Raw genomic sequence first — 16,258 nt, 5'->3', positions numbered from 1 at the left:
AATAGGCACAACTCGAGCAATTTTCAACTCATCTGGAAATAGACCATCTTCGAGATGAGAGTTGATAACTGTTGATAAAGGTGACGCAATTTTATGTATACATTTCTTAAGAGTGTCCAGACTAAGACAGTCATATCCTGCTGCATGGAAATTCTTTAAGCTACTCACTGTTTTAATTATTTCTTCTTTACTTGTTGGCATCAAAAATATACTTCCTGACACTGGTGTTCCTCTGAATTTGTATTTATGATTTTTAAGCTGATTGTTTATGCTGGAGCCTACAGAGGCAAAGTAATTGTTAAATATATCTGCTATCTTATTCTGATCAGTTTCTATTGTGCCGTTTATCAGCAAGTGATTTTCAGCTGTATGTTTCTCAGATTTACCTATTTCTCTATTTACTAGTGACCATGATGTTTTGGAGATATTATTTGAGCTCTGAATGACACTTTCAAAATGTTTCTGTTTTTCTGAAATTAGGAGGTCTACATAGTATTTCTGAACTCTTCTTTTAATTTTTTATTGCTCAAGTCATTTAACATAGCATACTCATACCATCTTAGTTTTTCTCTACCCTCAGTGACTGAACTTGATATCCAGTTTTGGGTTACAGCATGTGACTGAATTCTCTTTTTTATTAATGGGTAGGCTTGGTTAAGAATATAGAATAGTTCACTTGAGAATTTGCCATAACTATGAAGTGTCGTTAGTACACTGTTCCAATCCACATTCCTTAGCATATTATTCAAATGAGTTATATTTTGGTCTGTATTCATCCTAATATATCTATAGCAACTGTGTGTAGGAACCTTTTTTATTGTGCACACTTAGTTCTACTGCATGGTGGTCAGACAAAGCACTTATAATAACAGAAGATGTAAGATCGTAAAGACGAATACCAGTGATTATGTTTTCTATTGCAGACTGGCATGTTACACACTACATTTTGGAGCCCTCTAGTGACAGAGGGTTGCAAATTGCATCAGCGAAACAGGGAAGTTGAGCAAGAAATATGCATGACATGCAATACTTCAACAGAAACTGATAACAGAATAAAAAATTCAAAGACATTACTTTTCAGTGCACCCTAGTACATGTTGACTTAGCATATGTGATAGAATAGACATTAAATACTTTTTATTCATACTGGAAACTCTCTGTGTAGGGTAAGTTAAAATGTACATTTAGACCAGGTTTCTCTTACCCACAACACCATCAATATCAGTCCCTTGTTAAACATGTAGCTTGCTATGCTTCAGAAGATGATAGCAAAACATCATTTATAATTGTACTATCCTCAGTATACATCATGCCCATACATTGCTACCCAACTGGATAATAGTAGAAAATTGCACAGATGTTGCTTTGTGCTATTGAGAGAGTGGGAAACTATTTGTCCAGTTTGCTGACCTGCGTTGTAGTTTTATGTTGATGAGCAACTGGTTGTCTGGCACTGTTTCATTTTTTTTCCCTACCTTGTCTACAGTTACTCTTCTCCCATACCAGTGGTGCTACTCTGTTTTTCCTCATACATATATGATCATGTTAATACAATACATTGTAGCCTCATGCTCTGGGACACTCCATCACATATGTGTTGAGTTAACCAATTACAACATTTTTTATTACATTTTCTCATTCATGGGTGGACATGTATATTGAACACAGACATGGGAAAGAAAGGGGGTAACTACTACAGAAAATGGGAAAAATAATTTATTCCTTTGGACCCACAGTCAGGTAGGTCATGCAACAGCCTAGTGTTTTCATCAACAGTTGGTGCTAGCTGTGTTTCCATGGGTGTTGATCTGCAGGCCTATAATTGCCTACTTTTTCTGGTGACCTGATATACACTACCAAGTTTGTGGAACCTAATGGTATGCAACTTTCCTTTTAGTTCATAGATGCCAATATTTTGTCCATGTCTGCCCTTGAAACAAAAACATGCTGCCATCAAGGTTCCAAGGATAGGCTCATGCCTGGCTTTAACCTGACACAAGATGTGGTGCTGAACAGGAAAGGATTAAGACGCCCTAACTGCTCTCTCTTCTGTAATGGAGGAAACATACTGCTATTGGGGGCACAAAATGGCAGTCAGATGTCAGTAGGAAAGATGAAATGAGAACAGTTCGGGGCATGAAAATAAACTTGAAAAATTTTCATGATCACTTTGGACACTCAGTGGTTGCTAATCCACATCTTATAAGTTACAAGGTCCTCGAGGAAATTGAAAACTTCATCCAATAATCATCTTAAAAAGTAACATTAGGTAAACATACACTACCACTCATTAATTTCAATACAGCCAATAAATGACATCTAGTTCTATATAGATAAGATGTAATACTGTGGGTACAGTTGAAGAAGCAATGGTCATGATTTTTGTCTGTTGTAATTGAGATACAATAGTATCCAACAAACAATGTTGTTTACTTAAACATTACGTACCTATCTGATATGTTTGTTTCCTATTTGCCTACGGATGCCACATTTGATGCACCTATGTTGTTCCCTGTAGTGATGTGATGTCCGCAGCGAATGGTAAGCATTGCTACGATACATAACATGTGATTCCTGCACGTCATTTCCTTCATGACATTGAAGTGAGTGTAGGTATCTGTAGAAAAATGTGCTGTGATTGTAGCTCTTAGCCAAGCAGGTTTATCAATTTGCCAAATTGTGAAATAGTGTAGTGTGTCTATAGGGGGAGACCAATACACCTTCACCTCCAGAAGACAACAATATCTGTTACAACAGTAAAAAGGAGACTGACTGAAACCGGATGGAAAGGATGTGTCACACCAAGAAAACCCCTTCTAAGGCCCATAAATAAACAGAAGAGACTTGAATGGGCTAGGGAACGTTGTAATTGGACATCAGAAGAGTGGACAAAGGTGTTATTCACCGATGAATCGAAGTTCAAGATTTTTGGAACCAGAAGGAGTATATTTGTTTGCTGATTTGTAGGGGAAAGGGTAGCACAGCAGTGTGTTCTACCAACAATTAAACACGGTAGAGGTTCTATTATGGTTTGGGGATGTTTCGCCAGAGATAGAGTTGGTGACATTGCGAAAATAGAAGGGTGTATGGATGAGAAGCAATACCACTGCATACATCAGTATCATGCAATACAAAGTGGATTGCGCTTAATAGAGAAAGGGTTCACTGTACAACAGGATAATAACCCAAAACATAGGTCGGCATACCGTACGAACTGTATTGCATCAAAGGAAAAACAAAAAGCGCTTAATGATGTGGTATGGCCGGCCCAAAGCCCTGATTGTAATCCCATTAAATGGTCTGGGATGAAGTGGACTGACTTATAAGGGGAATTAATATATCCAGCAAAGAACATCTCTGGAATATTGTTAAGAATGTGTGGAATCATATAGATTCGCGATACCTACAAAAACTGATTGACTGCATGCCTTGAGTTTGTGAGGCAGTCATTAAATCCAGCGGTGGATACTTTGATGAAAGTAAAATATAATGACTGTGATTGTATTATGTATGTGGAAGTTAATATAATTATATTTTGTGAGAAATAACATTTGATTTGTGTTGTAAATCTGAAATACAAGGCTGTATTGAAATTAATGAGTGGTAGTGTACATCTACATATTATGCCACCTGTAGACAGTGCCTCCATTTTCATTCTTCATCTTCATAACTGTGATAGCCTCAAGAATACAAAATGAATGTCCTGCTTATAAAATTAAAACTCCTCTAGTGACATCAAGTGACACCATCACAGAATACACAGTCTTTTAATCGAGTAAAACAAAGTTAAGTGCCAGTCTGTTTTCTTCTTGCAATACTGACACCAATGCTACACAGTAGCTGAAATAAATCAACTTCACACTTATCTTTACCATTACTGCTACTATGTTCATCTTCATATCTGAAACATCTGTAAAAATTGCGATTAAGCACAGTGATGAAAGATACCCTTGAATATTGGCCATTCAAAACTAAATTGTAAGTCCAGAAAAACACTTTCAAGTCAGGCTTCTCAGTTCAGAGTTTTAGATCAACACAGAAGTATGGCACCTTGTGTCCTTGGCTTCTGGAAGGCGTTCAATACAGTTCCGCACTGTCGCCTGATGAACAAAGTAAGAGCCTATGGAATATCAGACCAGCTGTGTGGCTGGATTGAAGAGTTTTTAGCAAACAGAACACAGCATGTTGTTCTCAGTGGAGAGACGTCTACAGACGTTAAAGTAACCTATGGCGTGCCACAGGGAAGTGTTATGGGACCATTGCTTTTCACAATATATATAAATGACCTAGTAGATAGTGTCAGAAGTTCCATGCAGCTTTTTGCGGATGATGCTGTAGTATACAGAGAAGTTGCAGCATTAGAAAATTATAGCAAAATGCAGGAAGATATGCAGCGGATAGGCACTTGGTGCAGGGAGTGGCAACTGACCCTTAACAAAGACAAATGTAATGTATTGCAAATACATAAAAAGAAGGATCCTTTGTTGTATTATTATATGATAGTGGAACAAACACTGGTAGCAGTTACTTCTGTAAAATATCTGGGAGTATGCGTGCGGAATGATTTGAAGTGGAATGATCATATAAAATTAATTGTTGGTAAGGCAGGTACCAGTTTGAGATTCATTGGGAGAGTCCTTAGATAATGTAGTCCATCAACAAAGAAGGTGGCTTACAAAACACTCGTTCGACCTATACTTAAGTATTGCTCATCAGTGTGGGATCCATACCAGATCGGGTTGACGGAGGAGATAGAGAAGATCCAAAGAAGAGCGACATGTTTTGTCACAGGGTTATTTGGTAAACATGATAGCGTTACGGAGATGTTTAGCAAACTCAAGTGGCAGACTCTGCAAGACAGGTACTCTGCATCGCGGTGTAGCTTGCTGTCCAGGTTTTGAGAGGGTGCATTTCTGGATGAGGTATCGAATATATTGCTTCCCCCTACTTATACCTCCCGAGGAGATCACTAATGTAAAATTAGAGAGATTCGAGCACGCATGGAGGCTTTCCGGCAGTCGTTCTTTCCGCGAACTATGCACGACTGGAACAGAAAAGGGAGATAATGACAGTGGCATGTAAAGTGCCCTCCGCCACACACCGTTGGGTGGCTTGCGGAGTATAAATGTAGATGTAGATGTAGATGTAGATCAACATCTTCCTAGTCAATATTTGCTCTCAATAGCCAAAATGTTCAGATGTACTTATCAAGACACTATGTGATGCCACATGTGATGGGCGGCACCAACAGTGCACATGTGGACAGCTGGGACTGCAGTCACTAGGCACCCACATGACAGCAGCATTGGCCTGGCTGCAACTGGCAGCAATGGCTTTGAGGTAGAGGCACCCCAGGGTTGAAGCCACAACCTTTAGGTGGTGCAACAGCAGGTGGACTGCTCAGAGGGTAGGCGGCAAATGGGCTGCACGACATGGCAGCAACAAACAGCAAGGTGACAGTGTGTCAGCTTGGCCGTCAGCTTGGCTGGCAGGCCAGGCGTCAGAAGTGGTAGGAGGGTGACAGTGACAGGTGAACAGTGTGATAGTTGCTTATAGTGCACTCTTGTACTTGGGCCATCACAGCAACTGTTGGCAAGGCCACAGGAGCTGCACAAACTCATAACGTAGCTCGCAAGCCATGTACAAGTAGACCGCTTTGAAAGTGGCACTCAGCATTGGCATACGGTGACAAGAGGGTCTTTGGCAGTGCTGGTTGACCCACAATGCACACTTGGACAGCTTCTCGCATCACCCGGTGGCATGACAGACTTATGATGTGACTCTCAAGCCAGGATGGTGGGCAGGCAGTTTGCTGCAGGCTTTGCCCACAGCAGTGAGAGAATGAGAGTATATGTAAATGCAACACGCTCCTAGCTGCTGCTCAACAGCACCTGCAATATAACAACAGCAGCACTATGTTGCTAGAACTTCTCACCAACCACACAGCATCAAACATGAAACAAAATTTTTAGGCCTCTGTTCAGACTGAACAGTGAGGGATCTCACCTCTCAAACCAATTTGTACAGGCTTTGGGCTGGAGCCTGGTCAGAATGTGAGTAGATGGCATTAGAAAGGAGTTTTTTTTTTAATGAAGGAGTTGAATAAACTAAATTCTGGTATATTCTTGGTACTCACAATAGAGAAGGGCTCATCCATGCTGGGCTATAAGTCATCCTGCCAGTCTGGGTGATATCTGAGATAGGAGGAGGGTGAGAAATTGGTTCACGGCTGATTTAGCTGGTGTCTGCTCCAGAGGCACAGAGCCACAGATTACAAGAGATCTTGTGCTCTGTTGACAACCTGGAAACCAAGAGAGACTACATTGTGCTCTGCCCTCTAAGATTTGGCCAGCAAGCATCATGTGATTCCTTTCTCATGCTTCCTATTGGCTGCCTCAGTTGCATGAAATTGGTTTATTCAGCAGAGCACTGGGAACTGTGGCATGGTGCTGGCGCTTTGGTTCTAGCAGGAATGCAGGAACTCACACCAGTAACTTGGTTGAAAGGCATATTTAAAACATTTCAGAATAAAACATTGTTGTGAACTTTAAAATACTCCCAGAATGTCACACATCCTGTACGATCGTGTTGCCAACTGAGCCTCGTAGCCGCTCTATTTCAGCCTGTGCTATTGCCAGATTAAGTTTGCACTTTAAAATCAACTGCCCCTTCTCCATAATCATGGAGCAGTAAGCACAACTACAGCCCCTAAGGCTAGCCACATCTCAGTTCATGCTGGTTGCTTCACAGTGTCCAGCGTGACAAAAAGTGTAGGCAGCCTTCAAACTGTTGATATATATCAGTACTCTACAGCAATTTTAACACTTATCCATCGTGATGTTATTTTTTTTAGCCCAGGCAGGTGATTTAGTGGCGGGTTCCTTTCTTCAACCAATTTATACAGGCATCGGGGTGGAGCCTGGTCAGAATGGTAGAAGAGGGCACCAGATAGATTTTTGGAAATGACTCATTGTTGTTGATTTAATCTAAAATGACTGGCTTATACTTATGGAATATGCAATGTATAAATGTCATTAAGTTAGCTGAATGTTTTGTTAATAATTATCTTTCAACAAAAGATGATGCTTGATGCTGGCAGTACAGCAGATATTAAGATTAGGTCAAGCTGCATTCTCTACACAAGTATAAAGTGCACAACCATTTTAGCACAATATAGTTGTGCAGTCTGTTATTTGTATATTTTTAATTGATATAAAGCTCATAATTACTCTCTTTATGAGTAGCTCTTTATAAAATATACAACAGTACTATGTATGTATTAAAACTAAAACTTATCATTAGCTGTTACTTCTACAGCAGCTTTTAAGCACTACAATAATATACTTAGTGGCACTTGCAAATCTCAGTTATCTTTTCAGTGTCAGTGTACTGGATGTAACTTAAGGGAGAGAGCTTTGAGAAGATGTGTAGCTAATTTTTTTGTAAAATGATGAATTAGCTTTTCCGATAAAGCAAAAGTCAACATTACTGTTACACAAATTCCAGAGTGACACTCAAGTAGGTTACTATTTCTGAATGAATTATCAAAAACCAGATGCTCCATGCAATTATATTGGCCATTCTTCATCTGTTTCGCCTATTAAAAGTAGTTCTTCTCAGTATGCAGTTTTCTTATGATCATTAAAACTATTATGCATAATGCCTTTAGTAGAAAAATATCTGCTTATGCAGAAGAAAATATAACACAACAAATAGAAATTGAAAGCTAGCATGACTAATGATTATTGGTATTGTATTCTCTGCATGTTGTTTGAATAGGAAATAGAGACAATTCACCAAATGCGTCTTGACTTAGCAAAACACCATCTCGATGAAGTTCAGAAAATTTTGTCCTCTAAAATGGCTGACAGATTAGAGAGACTTAGAAGATTAAAGGAAAAGGAGAAGGAAATTAAGACTACCAAAATAAATATTGAAACAAACAGAGGTGAGCACAAATCTCTGTCATACTATCTTACTAATGTGTGTTATAAATATGATAACTTAGTCATGACATTTTCACAGTTATTATGATAGTTTTCTGGTTTCTTGCCCTGTTTCTTGTTTTATTGGTATTAAGTCATCACTATTGCCGAGGTTCTCCGGTATTGGAACTGCACCTTAGCAGTGGACATAATGGTGAAATCCTGCCTGTACCTCAAGCGTAGGTGATCTTTAGATCTGATATAATTAAATTTTCCTTGAGACATTTGAATCTCATCTATATCTACGATAATGATAGAAGCTGGAGTAGCAGAAAATAAGCTGAAGATGTGAACTGAAGTTTGTGTTAGGGAGGGCATTGGAAAAGGGTACTTCATGCAACTGTGTCAGCTATAACGTTGAGGTGCTGTAATGGCTAGCACATCTGCTAATAAGTAAGGAGACCTGTGTTAAGGTCCTGGCCATGGAACAATTTTTAATTAATTTCTTCAGCTTCTATCATTATCGTGGATAAAGATGAGACTCATATGTTTCGAGGAAAATTTAATTATATCAAAAATTAAAGAGTTGTGTTGTTCATTTGCTCTGGTTTTTTAGTAGATACTTGCAATTTCGTTTTTCCTGTATGCAGCTGGAGATCATTATAGATAAATACTGCTCATCACATATCATGTGATGCCCAGTGTCGATGGAAAGTGTCACTTTGTATTCCATTACAGAGAGAAGTAAACATTCCACGTGGGAAAAATATATATAAAAAACAAAGATGCTGTGACTTACCAAATGAGAAAGTGCTGGTAGATAGACACAATAAAAAACACACAAACACACACACAAATTTCAAGCTTTCGTAACCCAAGGTTGCTTCATCAGGAAAGAGGGAATGGGAGGGAAAGGCGAAAGGATGTGGGTTTTAAGGGAGAGGGTAAGGAGTCATTCCAATCTCGGGAATGGAAAGTCTTACCGTAAGGGGAAAAAAGGACAGGTATACACTCGCACACACACATATCCATCTGCACATGTACAGACACAGGCAGACATATGTTTGGCTAGTTTCAACTGTGTCCTGCATTTCAAATGCACGTTTACACCTTCTAGCACGTATGGAATTATGCCATAATAAAGAATTCAACATGAGAAAATACAGTACTGGTACTCCAAGAAAATTTAACATCCTGAAAACCACACTGAAGAGCATCAAGTCGAGGGCTACTTTGTTGGCAATCTGGACATACGAATGTGTACCTTAAGCCGAATTATTCATTTCAGTATGGGTCACGAAATTCTGACGCTCTTTGAGTATCCTCTGGTGTCTTGTTTATTTTATGACATAATGTAATATCTTTTAATGTTTTACACATACGGACTTCCTATGTTGCCACGCAAGCGCGGTGACGCCTCTTATCTGCCACTCTCTAGCAACTGCTGGAACAAATCTACTTCTAACAGATTTCGGGAAAAATTGCGAATTGTGGTTTGAAAAGCGTTATTTTCAAAGTAAATTTCCTGTTACGCAAGATGAACTAGGTGCAAGAATGGCACATTTGTGTGATGTATCTTAAAGCATAAAATGCGCAAAAAAGATCAACATCGTATGTGAAAGCTTAGCTTCTCTTGCAGCTTACTAATCTTAGAGACTAATACTATATCTGAAAGCTTTTCTTTTCTTGTAGCTGCACTATGTATATTAACTTTCCCTATTTGTGTGTTCACGCTACTTAACAATGATGTTGCTATTGGCTGACTACATCACATGTCCTATGCTCTGAATATCAGCTATCATCGGCTGGTGAGATCACATGACATGAGCTATGACTGGGTTACAAAAGCGCATCACAATCTCGATTTCAATGCTTTGGAGAGTAACATGCCGTGTTTGGTGGAATGCGAATTTATACTTTTGTAATATGAAAATATCCAGCGTACATGTTGCTGCACATCAAAGAACTTTCCAAAATGTGTTATTTTTCCCCGGTTTCGTTTTCTAAAGTGCCAGGAAATCCTAAGCTGCTGTAGAAAACCATAACCATTCAAATGATTCATAAGTTTTACAGTTACAAAGGAAAATATACTGTCACTTAACGTGGAAAAAGTATATTTTCACCCAGGAGAAAATGTATTTTTAAGCGGGAGATCCGGGAAAAATCTGGGAATTTTTTTTCCTTGTCCATGTATACACCCTGTGGTGGCCATTATAAGACATCCTGTGAAACTTTACTAAATGCCTTATCTGAAAACTATCTGTAACAGATAATTAGGAACCTCACTCATGATGGAAATATACTACATCTAATGGAAACAAATAGACCTGACCTCATTGAGGATGTCAACTTTGAAACTGGCATCAGTGACCGTGATGCAGTTGTGGCAAAAATGATTACCAAAATACAAAGGACAACTAAGACAAGCAGAAAGATATGTATGTTCGGTAAACTAGATAAAAAATCATTAGTGTCATATCTCAGTGAGGAACTTGAAACTTTCAGGACAGGGCTCAGTTTAAAAGAGTAGTTGATCTGGCACTGTTTAGTTACGTACCCAGCAGAACAGTTCATAATGGGAGGGAACCTCCGTGGTATAAGTCACTGTAAAGAAATAAAGTGTATGGCTATAGATAGAGAGATGCTGAATGAAACATGTTTGGCTGTCCATTAAGAGAGCAATCCATGTTGTCTTCAATGACTACTGTAGCAGAATATTGTCAAGTGAGCTTTCACAGACTCCAAAGAAATTTTGGTCATATGTAAAGGCTGTTAGTGGCACCAAAATTTGAGTCTTGTCCCTAGCAAATGAGTCATGAACTGAAATTAAGGGTAGCAAAGCAAAAGTTGAAATGCATATCTCCATTTTCAAATGTTCCTTTACAAACTAAAACCCAGGAAAATTGCCCCAATTTAATCCTTGCACCACTGATAACATGAATGAAATAAGTATTAGTGTCAGTGGTGTAGAGAAACAGCTGAAATTGTTAAAACTGAACAAAGCTCTAGGGCCTGATGGAATCTCTATCAGATTCCTACTGAAATTTTGACTGAGTTAGCCCCTCTTGTAACTATAATGTATCGTAAATCCCTCAAACAAAAAACTGTGCCCAGTTCTTGGTAGAAAGGCACAGGCAACACCCGTCTACAAGAAGGGTAGTACAAGTGAGCCACAGAACTACCTTCAAACATCCTCAACATCAATTCATTGTAGAATCTTTGAACATATTGTGAGCTCAAACATAATGAGGTATCTTGAAGAGAATGACCTTCTCAATGCCAATCAGCGTGCATTTTGAAAACATCAATCATGTGCAATCCAACTCAATTTTTCTCATGTGACATACTGTAAGCTTTGGATCAAGGCAACCAGATAGATGCAGTATTGCTTGATTTCCAAAATGCATTTGACTCAGTACCACACTATGCTTTTTGGCAAAAGTACAATCATATGGGGTATGAAATGAAACTTGTGACAGAACTGAAGACTGTTTGGTAGGGAGGACACAGCACGTTATCTCGGATGAAGAGTTATCATCAGATGAACAAGTAACTTCGAGTGTGCCCCAGAGAAGTGTGTTGGGACCCTTGCTGTTCATATTGTATATTAATGACCTTGCAGGCAACATTAATATTAAAATCAGGCTTTTTGCAGAGTTGCAGTTATCTTTAGTGAAGTACTACCTGAAAGATGCTGCATAAATATTCAGTCAGATTTTATAAGATTTCAGCATGGTGCAGCAGTTGGCAACTTGCTCTAAATGTTCAGAAACATAATATTTTACATTTCACGAAATTGAAAAAAACATCGCTTTGGGAATCAGCCTACTCATACAAATACCTGGGTGTAACACTTTGTAGGGCTATGAAATGGAATGATCATATAGGTTCAGTCATGGGTATAGCAGGTGGCAGACTTCAACTTATCGGTAGAATACTGGGGAAGTGCAATAAGTTCCCAAAAGAGAATGCTTACAGAGAAGAGCAGACAAATGGTCACAGGTTTGTTTGATCTGTGGGAAAGTGTCACGGAGATACTGAAGGAACTGAACTGGAAGACTCTTGAAGGTAGATGTAAACTATCCTGCAAAAGTCTGTTAGCAAAGTTTCAAGAACTGGTTTTAAATGATGACTCTAGGAATATACATCAACCCCATATGTATGATGCACATAGGGGTCATGAGGATAAGATTAGAAAATTGCTGCATGCATAGAGGCATTCAAACAATCATTCTTCTTGTGCTTCATACATAAATGGGACAGGAAGAACTCCTGATAACTGGTACAATAGGACATACCCTCTGCCATGCACACCATGGTGGTATGTAGATGTAGACTTGAGAACTAATGATTCATTTCAGTTATGTATCATTAGTTGCAAATAGTATACTGCTTAATTCTAATAAATGTATGAGACTAATTGTATTTACTTTTGTTCCTAAAATATGTGCAAAGAAAAGGATTTCTGAAATGAAAGTCATAGAAAAAAATTAGATAAGAATAAAGATTTCATAAATACTATCTTTAAGTATTAGAGACTGGTTGATTTGGTAGGTAAAGTTAAACATGACTATTCAGGAATTAAATTAAAAATCACCCAGAAGTTTGCAAAAAGGGTGATGATATTGAAAATGAGATGAGGGAAATGTACAATGAAAGGCTTACAACAGAATATCTTGGAAGATAAGTGAGAGAAAAAGAAGAAAATGTTTGAGAAGTTGAAGTTAACTGAATGGCAGATTTAAGCTAGAAATGTATAGTACAAGAAAAGACAACAAGGAAAATAGCTAAATATAAGACAGAGATGTGAATGAAGAAGTTAAGAGGAGTGGGAAAACATTTGTAGAAAAAAGGGGTGGTCAAGGAGGGAGGGGGTAAGGAAAGGAGGCAGACAACAGCAGGATTAATTAAAGGATGTTCAGACCTGCTGGGTGATAGGTATTAGGCATATTCTATACAGCTTTCTAATATTGTGGGGCAGAAACTCATCGTGTGACTATATAAGGGCACAAGTGCTCTACTTAAAAAATAAAATGCTTATGATAAATTATTTTTTCTGAATTGGGATACAACTGCCCCATTGCCAGCTTGACTGCTGTGGCTCAAAAGAACTAATTTCTACAAGGACCTTCCTTCTCCTTTCGAAGAGCAAATAAAAGATGAGCAAAAAATTACAGGAATGCATGATGAGGGCCAGGTCGCCATCAAATTATTGGCACAGCAAGTCTGCATCTGTTCTTTGACAGTGTGTTGCGTGATACCCAGATCGACTTTATACCATTAAGTATTTCAGGCCTGTCACAGATAAAAGTTACTTAATCAAAAGAAGAGCCAATGCCTTTTTTTTCAGTGAGGTGATCACTAAGCTGTTGTCAATAAAAGGTAGGAACATGGAAATTCATGTTTATTCTGTTCGACTTTTAATCTTCATTGTGTGTGAAATATTTGCCCAGCTTTTAACTATTATCTTATTGCAAGTTCCACGTTATAGTCACACTAACTTCTTACTCCCCTTCCCCAATTAACCCACAGAACTTACCAAGGTGGAGTGGCTTGTGTCTTTGGATTGAAGACCAAAAAAGCAGCAATAACTTATTGCAAAACTATTTCTTTTACCATACCAGAAAAATGGTTATGATGGTAAGAGAATAAACAATAATAGCTGCTCATCACTGTGCTAAAGTTGATTTGGTGTATGAATCTTACTTCCATGACATGGCTTCCAGAGCAAATATTGTGTCTCATCAGTCTTGAATTACATGGTTTTTATAATGCAATTAAACATGGTCATACTGCGAGCCACATTTATATAATTTGGTGAATGTCATTACCCTTTAATATCCCTGAAGAGTTTTAAAGCATGATGACTAGCTCCTGCAGATATACTGACAGATTTTCCTGCTTGCTGGTGCTGAGTGAGTGCCATACTTTCTTACTCAGGAAATTATGATTCATTCCATTTTACGTTATTATTTGCCTCACCTTTTTTTCACTCTGCCCTCAGATTTAATTTCTTGTAATTTACTGGAAGTCAGACCAAGAAATCTGACAGCTTTTTTCAGGATACTTCTTCAGTTTTTTCACAATTTAGAGGATTACTGCAGCTTTCTCTCTCTTGGTTTGATCCATATAGTAAAAGAGCATGCACAAGATTGATGAACTGGAATGACAAAAGTGAAAATTTAGAATAAAACAAAAAAGCATAAAATGAAAGTAAGAGAGGAATAATAAGTGAAGATAAACATGGTAGTAGGACAATAACAGTATGATGATTCAAGAACAAAAAGCAGGTAAATAAAGTTAAAAGCTCCTTGAAGGTGTTTTGGATTATTTTGTTCTACAGAGGAAAGTCACAGCACCAAAACTTAGCAATAAAATGCAGGTGAAATATAGAGGGTTAATCTTTGGTGCATGGCCTGGAAATTGATCCTTAACAAAAATAAATTCAACATTTTGTCCCCGAACAGGTAGAAACACTCATTATTGTTTAATCATATGATTGGAATTGCTGATGAAAATGTCATATGGCATTGTTCAATGGGATATGCCATGGTGTTGGTTCAGCCACATAAGAGAAGGGGTGTCTCTTTTCTATGCACATTAATCCCTTTCTTTGCAGATATGTAAGACTTGTGTCGTATGTGTATTTGTAGAGAGTAGGTGAGTGTAACAAATGCATGTATACTGAGGTGCTATGTTTGTCATGTATGATGATGATGATGTAAACATAGGCTTATGTGGCCATCTTCATGGTATGTTACTGCGGTGTCAGTATGTAAAGTTTCTCCAGTTTACATATTGACAATGCATTCACAAACCCTGAAGATTTTATGGACAATGACAATGATGATGATGAAGGAACAGTGTGAAATCCAGTGTCAGCACATGGTCTACTCCTTTCAAACAGCACCAAGGGGCTGCCGAGCTTAATGTCCACATATGACTGATGGATCACCATCATCATTGTCACTTGACCTCACTTCATAGGATACTGTGGAGAGGCTTGGAATGTAATTGAGGATATTGCTGCAAGGATTGATGGTCAGGATTTGCACATCATCACATTTCTTCCCCTTGCTGGCCAAATACTAGCAGGGACAATTTCATCCACCATCGGGATTTGAACGTGCTTACCTCCCAGTCAAATGCCACTGCACAGGCATTCATTAGTGACTCTGGCTATGAAGGTGGGTACATAGCAATAAATTATTGTAAACTGTAATAATTACTGAATGTCTGGCAACAGGTATCCTAAGAAATTTCACGTGAAACCAGTACATAAGAATAGTTGTAGGATGGGCACAGTGCCCTGCCAAATCCATTTCCCATGGGTGTTATTTACACATGCACTGTGGGAGAAATCTAATTGTAATGTTCAGGCATAATATATGGAAACATTAGTGATTTTCAAATGTTTAAGTCATCCCTGGAGGAATTCTCAGAGAGGCTAATGCTTAAAGCATTTGAATGAGATAATTGAGCGATCAAGGTTCATATCTGGTATGGCAAAAATTTTCATTTGTCACAACATATTCATTTTATTGCAGATTCAGCATGTCTCAGAGGATTTTGCTGATATCCTTTTATGTCTTTACATTCCAGTGATATCATTCTCATTGATTCCATTCATTTCATTACAGGACAGCATATTATTGAATTGATAACTTACTATTAAAAAACATTTTATATATCAAGAAGAGTCAAAAAAACATATTACTGCCTACCACATATATGTCATAAAATTACATTGTCCTCAAAATCAGTGAAATTTGCACTCACTCATAGGCTTATCAACACTAATTCTTCACAAACACTGCTTATGACTGAAGTAACATAGGCATAAATGATATTAATGCACTTAGTACTCTTCCCGCAACCCATAACGTGGCTTGCTGCGTATAAATGTGGATTTGGATGTAAATATGATGTTTGCTTCCATAATTTTTATTTTTTCAGACAATTCGGAGCAGAAACGTTAATTTTTTTGTGTTATTTTTTGGATTATGATGGATTTATTCAATATATTTTTATAATTTCATAATTTGTATACTTATTTTATATTTATGTATTTTATACCAGCTCTTCGAAAACTGACAAACAAACATAAGGGAGTGAGCATGAGGTACCGTAAACCAAATGTCATAGATGAGTATACTGATAAGACATCTGAATTTTATGGGCCCCTTATGAGACATGGAGAAAACCCAAAGAGAAGACATGAAGTAATAACCATACAGAGTAATTTTCTATCACAAATGAAAGGTAAAGTTGTTAAATATTTATTTTTATTTATTTTTGAATGCAGCATATTAGAAAGCTCTTAATAATACTAA

At 38.0% G+C, this 16,258-nt stretch overlaps 1 protein-coding gene across 1 annotated transcript in view; it reads left to right on the top strand.

The window, feature by feature from the left end:
- The window catches only part of LOC126191219 (cilia- and flagella-associated protein 91-like), a 356,082-nt gene that overhangs the window by 119,706 nt on the left and 220,118 nt on the right, over positions 1-16,258 (top strand). The window contains exons 7-8 of the mRNA XM_049932021.1: positions 7,780-7,948; positions 16,005-16,187. Coding sequence (XP_049787978.1) covers positions 7,780-7,948; positions 16,005-16,187 — 352 coding nt within the window. The remainder of the gene's footprint in view (positions 1-7,779; positions 7,949-16,004; positions 16,188-16,258) is intronic.

Source organism: Schistocerca cancellata, chromosome 6 (assembly GCF_023864275.1).
Source record: "Schistocerca cancellata isolate TAMUIC-IGC-003103 chromosome 6, iqSchCanc2.1, whole genome shotgun sequence".
In the NCBI taxonomy this organism is placed as follows: Eukaryota; Metazoa; Arthropoda; class Insecta; order Orthoptera; family Acrididae; genus Schistocerca; species Schistocerca cancellata.
The sequence above is the reverse complement of the archived record's forward strand: the minus strand, read 5'-3'. Positions and strand labels throughout refer to the sequence as shown.